The following is a 9544-nucleotide window of genomic DNA, read 5'->3' on the forward strand; positions in this document are numbered from 1 at the left end:
TCTCATGCTGCTTTTCTTTCTGCTTCTCCTCTATTTTTTTCCTCTTTCTCTCCCTCTCTCCTTTTCCTTCCTCCCTTTCTTTCTTCCTTCCTGGTAAAAACTAACACTAACTCATAGGCTGTATGAGACAGGCTGCAAGCTGGGTTTGCCTCATGGGCTACAGCTAGCTGGCTCCTGGATGCCAGACAGAAACATCACCAGGCAGGGCTACAGCCATCAGGGAGACCTCTGGGTTGGTGATTCTTTTGGACACACTTTTAGGGATAGAAATGATAGCCATGCTATGAGGCTAGAAGGAGCCCAGGGTCTCTGGAGAATGGCTGGTAGTACATTAGAAAAGCTAGGAGAGATGGCTTAGTGGTTAAGGTATTTGCCTGCAAAGCCTAAGGACCCAGGTTCAATTCCCCAGAACCCATGTAAGCCAGATGCACAAGGTGATACATGCATCTGGAGTTCATTTGCAGTGGCTGGAGGCCCTGGCATGCCCATTCTGTCTCTCTCTCACTGCCTCTTTCTCTCAAATAAATAAATAAAATAAAACAGTTTAAAAGAAAAAGAAAAGCCAGGAGAGCCATGCGTGGAGGCGCATGCTTTTAATCCCAGGACTCAGGAGGCAGAGGTAGGAGGATCGCTGTGAGTTCAAGGCCACCCTGAGACTACAGACTGAATCCTGGGTCAGCCTGGGCCAGAATGAGACTCTACCTTGAATAAACCAAAAAGAGAAAAGCCAAGAGAGGGAAAGCAGGGACCCTTCAACCATCCTGAGAAGATCAGAGCTTTATCCCGAAGTCAGTAGGGTCCCTGACGCCATTCCTGAGTGTGAGTCTCCTGCAGACTGCTCTACAGTGGCCACAGCCACGGCCACGGTGACAGGGTTTGAGGGTGAATGCGCCTTGGCACTGGGAGCTTATGTGAGTTTTATTCATTGTGTTGGGGACCCAGTGAGAGGAGTGGGAACCCCTGTTCATACCTTGGAGCCAGACAGTGCCATGCTCAAGGGCATGGCGCAAATGTAATTTCATTCTTCCCCCTTTCCTTCCCAGGGCAGCCCATGGCATTCCCCCCGGAGGCCCTGTGGGTGACGGTGGGCCTCTCTGTCTGTCTTGTGGTACTGCTGGTGGCCCTGGCCTTTGTGTGCTGGAGGAAGATCAAGCAGACCTGTGAGGAGGAGAATGCAGGTGAGTGGGGGGAGGTGAGAGAGAGAGAGACAGAGAAGGGTGGGAGGGAGCCTGGGAAGATGGTTCAGTGGTTATAGGTGCTTGCTTGCAAAGCCTCCTGGCCCAGCTTCAATTCTCAAGCCACCCAGATGCAAAAAGTGGCACAAGCATCTGGTGTTCATTTACTGGAGCAAGAGGCCCTGGTGCCCTCCCCCGACACACACACAATAAAAGAAAAGAGAAAGCATCTTGGGGCATATTGTGGTCTTGGTCAGCTTGGTCAAACAATAAGAGGATACTTGAGAGAGGGTCACGTAAAGAGCAGCCCAGATTTCCGTTCTGTGTGTGTGTTTTGGAGGGTGCAGACTTCAGAACAGAGCAGTGGCTATGCTTGTGACGTCACCAGGAGTGTCTAGCGACAGAGTGCCTGGGGAGTGCAGACGGGGCTGGCTTGAGACGCTGAGGCTGAATATGTCGCGTGTGCGAATCAGCATGGGCCGGCCTGTCAGGGTGCCAGTACGGCAGATGGGTGTGGAACGTGAGTGTGCCTGGAGGGTGGCGGATGGCAGCGTAAGAGAAGGCTGTGTGTGTGTGTGTGTGTAAATGAGTGTGACTTTGGGTGTGAACGTCAAGTGGATACGTCTGTAAATGAGAGCTGGTTTAGAGGGCTGTGAATGCTGCGAGACTTCGCTGTGTCCCCGAGAAGTGTGTGCGTCTGCCTCGGCATGTGCAGGACCTGTCATTTGCTGGGCTGCGGGTCAGTGCGAGTTGATGTTGATGTGGGTGATTGGTAGATGGGTGTGTATTCGTGACCTTGTTATGGTTGGGACAAAACATCCTCCCAAAAGCAGCTTATGGAGGTAAAGGTTTTATTTGCAGCTTATAGTTTCAAGGGGAGGTCTCATCTTGGCAGGAAATGCAAGGCAGGAGCAGGGAGCAGGGCAGCACCTCTCTGCACATCAGCAGACATGAGGTAGAGAGTGCGCCGTGCACACCCAGTGGCGCTGGCCTTATAAACCTAAGGTGCCCCCCTCCCCCAGTGACGCACCTTCTCCAGCGAGGCCGCACCTCCTAAAGCCTCCACGAGCTGGGGGTCAAGGATGAGCTTACTCACGCACGCATGAGGCCATGGGAGCCATTTTACATTCAAACCAGCACACGGATGAGTAGACGTTGGTGGCTGGCAGATGGGTAACGGGAGGCACGAGGGTATATGGGTAGTGGGGTTACGTGTAGGTGACACCCATGCTCTGGATGACTGTGGGCTCTGGATGGCAGTGTGGGCTGTGTGTGGTGGCATGGGCTGGTAAAGGATGGGTACAGAGATGGGGGAGGGGGTGTGTGGTGCAGATGTGGGGGAATGATGCTGGCTGGGTCAGGAGTGAGTGTGTATGGGAAGCGGTGAGGAGAGTGCACGCGAGGAGAAGCTGGGGAGACAGCCCTTGGCCCAGTGAGTGACGGGTCTCTTGCTGGGGACGCCTTCATCCCTTCCCCGGATGGGCTCTGCTCCGGTCTCCAGCTCCAGCCCTGTGCTCAGCGTCCAGACCGCAGGTCAGGCTTGCTCGGGTCCCGGGCGGGGAAGCGCGGGCCAGGGAAAATGCCCTCTTCATGGCCGAGTTCTTGTCTTCCAGGAGCCGAGGACCAGGATGCGGATGGAGAAGGATCCAAGACAGGTAAGGCTGGCCCTGGTGGCTGGAGGGACACAAGGGATGGGGACACAACTTCAGGAGGGACTGGACTTCGGTGAGGCTTGAACGAAGTGTGACCGGCGGAGGGGAACCAGCTTGTTGCTCAGAGATAGGTTTGGGGGCCATCTCCCAACTCCCCCTTCTCCACCCGCCTGCCTGCCTTGGCACAGCCATCAGTGCTGAGGTCACTTGACTGAGTTTGCGCTGTGCAAACGGAGGGACCTCCAGCAGGTTGCAGTGCCTCCCGGGCCCGTTTCCTCATGCGTCAAATGGGCGTAACAACAAGTCCCCTTGGTTTTCCTGGGCTGAGTTATATGAGATGATCCACACGGAGGACAGTGCCATCCCCCGTGCCCCGGTCAGTGCTTTCAGAGAAGCCCTGTTGTGGTGAGGCGAACCCCTGAATCGGCACTGTGCTTAGAGGCTGTGCGGGCCTGGCCAGCAAGGTGCTTTTTCCTCCACTGGGCTTCTGTGGCTCCGGACCCTCTAAAATGCTGTCCGAACCCTGTTCTGATGGCACCCAAGGGGTTTTCAGAAGCTCTGTCAAGTGCCTGGAGGGAAAGGTGCTTTGCAAAGGGTCTTGTGATGCTTAGACTGGGAGCCCAGCTTGGGTTGGGGGTGCTGAGGTCTTTATATCCCACAGCTCCAGGAGTGTCTGGGCAGAGAAAAGAGGGTTCCCAGTAAGTCATCTGGAATGCTTTCAAGTTGACATCAGCTCCCTCCCTACCCCTGTGGAAGGAAGGGCAGGAGGCTAAACACACCTGGGGGCCCCTGTAAACTACGCCAGTGAACTCTCTGCCTGTTACGTGTTCGTGTGGCAGTCATGGAGACACTTGAGATCAGGCCTAATTTTTCATCTCGGAAGCAGATGTTGGTGTAGGGAGGGGTATGGGAAAGAAGGGGGACTGGATTGTTGGCTAGCCTCTAGGTCATGCACCCTGGCCCTCTGGGGACACCTGAACCTCCCTCGGGGTCCTCATTGGACACTTATTTTTTTGTGGACCAGGCTCGGCAGGTCTCCACATGTCCCTTGAGAGCTGGCCGTTGTTCCCATTCTGTCATGGGAAACCGAGGCCCAGAGAGGGCTTGGCATTATTTAATAAGAGAAAGAGAGAATGGAGTTCTAGGGCCTCCAGCCACTGCAAATGAACTCCAGATGCATGCATCATCTTGTATACCTGGCTTTACGTGGGTACTGGGGAATTGAACCTGGGTCCTTAGGCTTTGCAGGCAAAAGCCTTAGCCATGGATCCATCTCTCCAGTCCCTCCTTCGGCCCATTTTTTCTGTCCCTCCCACCCTTACTTCTCCTTTGGCCTGCCCCCTCGCCCCTTACTTCCTATCTTCCATCATCACACGTTTCTTTTCTTTCTTTTTTATTTTTCCCCCAGCCCTGAGGCCTTTGAAACACTCTGAAGGCAAGGAAGGTAAGGCCTTGGGCCTGAGGCTGCATATGCCTGGGCAGTGGGCGGGGGCGGGGGGCAGGGGTGGGGTTGGCAGTCAGCACCCTTTTGCTGGCTAAGTGTGGCTTCCTCCCCAGAACAGCAGCGTCGGTTTATGCCCTGGTAGGATGGCAGAGAGTAGAAGAAGCCAGGTCCTAGGTGCTCCCGTAGGACACAAATGTGACAGAAGCTTACCCAGGCCACGTGTCCACGTGTGTCCTTCTCCCGTGTGGTCAGCAGAGTGTAGCCTGTCTTAAAGCTGCAGGTGGCCCTAGTTTCTGTTCTCTGCCACTCAGAGCTTCCATATGCCCCTCCAGGTCCAAGGAGCTACTTTGGCTGCTGCGCACCCCCCCCTCCCCAGAGACAAGGGAGGAGGAGGAGGAGGAGGGCAGGGAAGATACCGTTCTAGGGCTTGGCCAGAAATAGCTCCTGTCACTTCAGATACATTTCACTGGGCAGAACCTGGTCATGTATCTCTTATCTCAGGTGAGGCCAGCAATGTAATTTGCGGCCGAGCAGCCACTGTAGGGATGCATGGGAGGAGGTGGCTCTTGGGAGCCAGCAGTCATTATTTTTCGCGTTATTATCACATCAGTGGTTCCATTAGGCAGCACAGGAAATAACAGTTCTCCCTTCCTGTAGGGGAGCGCAGGGGGCCATGAGAATGTCAGCTTGGTACCCGAAGCCAGCTGCAGGACAAGAGTGGCCCAACAGGGGAAATAGAGCGGCGGCCCTCCTTGTTCCCCCAGGGAGGAGGCCCCAGTGCCCAGTCTCTGACCGTGCTGGGTGACCCTGGAGGTGGGGGATGGGAGAGCTTTCTTCCTGAGGGACAGACAGGGCCCAAAATAAGGGCAAGCGAGGGGCAGGGCCATGGGTGTTCCGAAGTCCTTTTCTAAATGCCCCGTGCAGGGAGGGATGTGCTGGGAATATTTTGGGTGCTCTTCCCCGTGGCGGCAAGAAGCCCGAGGGACGGAGGCCCCCTGCCTTGACACTGTTAGGGCCATTTGGGTGGGAAGGTGTGTCATGCTGCAGGAGGAAACTGGGCCAGGCCTTAGGGTGTGGGTCAGATGCACAAGCTGGGGCAATAGAAATGCTTCAAGCAGAGGGGCCAGTGGGACGGGGCGCGTAGGTCTAGTGGGCCACCAGCTAGTGTGACTTCCAGGGTGGTTGCTGACATGGGAATCTACTGAACTTTGGCCAACCTCACACACACTCCCTACCTGGTGGATGTGACTTGGGGGCCTGGACTTCTGGCATAATCCCCAAAGTAGAACTTCCGGTGTCTAATTTTTCTTTTCTTTTCTTCCCACCATGAAATGCAGATGATGGACAAGAAATCGCCTGACTGAGAGAGCCGCTGCCCCTGCCGGAGCCCCGCCCCTCCCAGGGATGAGTCTCCGCGGGATGCGGTCACCCCACAGCCTTATTTCTCTGGTGGACATGATGTCCGAGTCATCCTGCTGCTTCACCAGTGACACGATACACGGACCAGCCTGCTGCCTTATTTCTTAGGAACACAACACGCAGACCGCCAACCTCCTCGTCCTGCTCAAGCCGCGTGGACCGTACGGCTGCCATCTGTCCAGAAGCCCACGCTCTTCAGGCTAAACCTCTGCCTTATTTCTCCAAAGACACACTGCTCAGTTACCTGTTGGTTGTTTCATCCCATGAGCCCGATGCACGAGTTACAACTTTTTATTTCTGTTTTTTATTTCATGAGAGACTGAGAGAGAGAGAGAGAGAGGATTGGCATGCCAGGGCTTTCCAGCCACTGCGGTCAAACTCCAGACGCATGTGCCCTCTTGTGCATACATGTGACTTTGCGTGTCTGGCTTATGTGGGACCTGGAGAGTTGAACATGGGTCCTTAGGCTTCCCAGGCAAGCGCCTTAACTGCTAAGCCATCTCTCCAGCCCATGAGGAACAGCTTTTAAGCCTGACCAGCGTGGAATCCCATCTCCTTAGTGTCTCCTGAGTCTAGATCCTAGCTCCTTGCCTCCTTCTGCTCTGGCCCTAGCCTTAGCCTTCCTCTTCCCCCACTAAGTGAGATGGGACAGGCCCCCTACACACACACACACACACACACACACACACACACACACACCCTACCTGCGGCTGCGTGTGCTAGAACACGTGAGGACTCACCCTGCCTGGTCTCTAGCCTTAGCCTTCTCCTTCCCCCACTAAGTGAGATGGGTCATGCCCCCTACACACCCACCCACCCACCCCCCACGCCCCTACTTTTGGCTGTGCGTGCTGGAACACGCAAGGACTCACCCAGCCTGGTCTCCTGTGGGCTGTGCCCACCCTCCTGACAGGAAGCAGGTGCCGGTCACACTGGTTCTCAGGGTCCCCCCGGGGGTCCCCCCGGGGTCAGCCTTTATCCCTCTTATTTGACCACCTTTGCAATCGTTGTTCCTATCACTTACGTAGTACGTTACTGATCATGGAGCAGCCAGTAGGGTCAGTAGTGCTGTGTTGGATGCCGGGGTGCCTGTGTGAGAAGCAGAGGTCCTCTCTTTAGGTCTCGCCCTCAGCCGACACTCTGACCCCTGGGCTATGGCCTTGCTCCCCACGGTATCTTCCTCTGGGCCCATAGCGTCTTGATACCTCACACTCATCCCACCCTACTTCTTCCCAGAGCCAGGGGTGGGGGCAGAAACTGGAGAGGGGCACAGCCCCTTGTCATGCCTGGAGAACCGGGCACCTTCCAGGTATGAGCTGGCAGGCAGGTGGCCAAGGGCTTGCAGACGTGGGTGGGGGCAACAGCCTAAGCCAAGATGAGGCCTCCTCAGTAGCCGGAACGTGGAGCGGAGCAGGGCCGTGCCAGGAAGGCCTCGGCGACACCGAGGGACTGCCCGCCCCACCGTGGTGCTATCTCAGAGCTGGGGCCGGCGCTTCTTAGCTTAATCTCTGGCCACCATAGCCTCCAGCACAGCAGACATTCTGAAGTCCTACTGAAGGCACTTCTCCCTCCCCAGGATCGGACATGAGGACTTCTGATTTCAACATGAAACTCTGTAAACTGGGGGTGTATTCTGGGAGAAATAAATGCCTTTGTCAAGAGCTTCTTGTCTGTGAAGTGTGTGAAACAGTGAGGTTGGGGGGGGGCAGCTTGGTGGCTGCAGAAGGAAATCCCTCCTGACATTTTGGGCTGAGGTAGAGCTGTTTCAGTCTCCATGGCTCCCTCCAGGTTCTGGACTCTGTTTCCCTCTTGGAAACTAGGATGTTGGGCTCTTTCGCCAGTGGCTCCTCCCACTGATAAATTTTTCCCCTGATTTCTTTGTCTTAGAAGATTCAAGCTTTAGACAGGTTTAGGGCCCGTTTTTAATTTTTTTTTTTTTTATTTGAGAAAGACTGAGAGAGAGAGAGGAGGGGAGAGGGAGAGAGAGACTGGGCATGCAAGGGTCTCTTTCCACTGCAAACGGACTCCAGATGTATGCATCACTTTATGTGGGTACTGGGGAATTGAATTTGGGCCATCAGGCCTTGAAAGCAAGCACCTTTTGAGCAATCTCTCTAGCCGTAGGGCCTTTTTCCCTTCGGTTTATCAGAGAAGGGTCTCACTGTAGCCCAGGCTGACCTGGAATTCATCATGTAGTCTCAGGGTGGCCTTAAACTCAGGGTAATCCTCTTACCTCTATCTCCTGAGTGCTGGGATTAAAGGTATGTTGCCACCTGCCTGGCTTTAGGGCCATTTTTATTGTGCCCATTTTATGTTTTAATTTTGTTTATTTATTTTTATTTATTTTTTGAGAGAAAGAAGCAGAAAGAGAGAGAGAGAGAATGGTGTACCAAGGCCTCCGGCCACTGCAAATGAACTATGGATGCATGCGCCACCTTGTGCATCTGGCTAACATGGGTCCTGGGGAATCGAGCCTCGAACTGGGGTCCTTAGGCTTCACAGGCAAGCGCTTAGCCGCTAAGCCATCTCTCCAACCCAATGTGCCCATTTTATAGGCAAAGAAGCTGGCGCCCAGGAAGGAGATACAAGGAGAGGTGTGCATGCTCTTCCTGGCTGACCCTGGGAAAAAGGGACCAGGCCCAGGACCTGGTTGTGTCCTGTGATCCTGGCAGGGCAATGCCTTCTGTGGTCCTTTGGTTTCACGTTCTTCCATTTAGGAAGTTAAGGAGAAGGGCGAGTGTGGCCTCAAGCAGGTTTCCAGTGAACCAGCTTTGGGACAGAGTGCTCTGTCCTGGGCAACAGCATCCGTGTCTCATTGTCAGGCCACCAGTCAGAGCTTTCAAGCTTTGGGCAGCAGGTGGAGCTCACATGGGGTTTAGGACACTGAGCTCTTAATCCTGCCTCTGCTTCTAATGTGACTGCATTCCTTCACACCTCTGATTTTTGTTGTTGTTTTTTTTTTAGGTTTCTTTTTTGAGGTAGGGTCCTGCTTTAGCCCAGGTTGACCTGGGGATTCACCATGCAGTACCAGGGTGTCCTCGAACTCACGGTGATCCTCCTACCTCGGCCTCCCAAGTGCTGGGATTAAAGGCATGCCCCACTGTGCCTGGCTCACACCTCTGAATTTTAATTTTCCTTTTTAAATAGGAGCCAAGAGGTCCTATCCTGAAAAGCCTGTGGCATTCTTCACAAACTGGAGGGTTTGGGGCTGTGGAGGTAGCTCAGTGGACACAGTGCTTGCCTAGCATGGATGAAGGCCTGGGTTCAATCCCTAGCACCACATAAACTGGGCATGGTGATGCATACCTGTGATCGTAGCTCTTAGAAAGTAGATACGGGGGTGGTGGCTGGAGTGATGGCTTAGCGGTTAAGATGTTTTCCTGTGCAGCCAAAGGACTTAAGTTCGATTCTCCAGGTCCCACGTTAGCCAGGTGCACAACGGGGCACACACGTCTGTAGTTCGTCTGCAGTGGCTGGAGGCCCTGGCGTGTCCGTCCTCACTCTCTCTGTCTCTCCCTCCCTCTCTGTCTCTAATAAAAATAAAGAAGTAAAAATCTTTTTTTTTTTTTTAAAAAAAAGTAGATACAGGAGGATCCAAAGCTCAAGGTCATTATTAATTATGTAGTGATTTTTTTTGAGGTAGGGGCTCTCTCTAGTCTAGGCTGACCTGGAATTCACTATGTAGCCTCAGGCTGGCCTCAAACTCACAGTGGTCCTCCTACCACTGCCTCCCGAATGCTGGGGTTAAAGGCGTGCGCCCCCATGCTCAGCTATGTATTTGAGTCATCCTGGGGTACAGGAGACCCTGTCTCAAATTTATTATGAAATGCATAGCTCCAGGAGCGAGAGGCTTC

General features: G+C 54.1%; 1 protein-coding gene across 2 annotated transcripts in view; it reads left to right on the forward strand.

The window, feature by feature from the left end:
* Positions 1 to 7351, forward strand: part of Cd276 (CD276 molecule) — a 36590-nt gene extending 29239 nt beyond the window's left edge. For both annotated transcript variants that reach the window (XM_045160808.1, XM_045160809.1), the window contains exons 5-8: positions 1044 to 1178; positions 2789 to 2830; positions 4236 to 4271; positions 5609 to 7351. In XM_045160808.1, coding sequence (XP_045016743.1) covers positions 1044 to 1178; positions 2789 to 2830; positions 4236 to 4271; positions 5609 to 5631 — 236 coding nt within the window. In that variant the 3' untranslated portion in view covers positions 5632 to 7351. The remainder of the gene's footprint in view (positions 1 to 1043; positions 1179 to 2788; positions 2831 to 4235; positions 4272 to 5608) is intronic.
* The last annotated feature ends 2193 nt before the right edge of the window (positions 7352 to 9544 follow it).

The sequence above is a fragment of the Jaculus jaculus genome, chromosome 10, assembly GCF_020740685.1.
Source record: "Jaculus jaculus isolate mJacJac1 chromosome 10, mJacJac1.mat.Y.cur, whole genome shotgun sequence".
NCBI lineage: Eukaryota > Metazoa > Chordata > Mammalia > Rodentia > Dipodidae > Jaculus > Jaculus jaculus.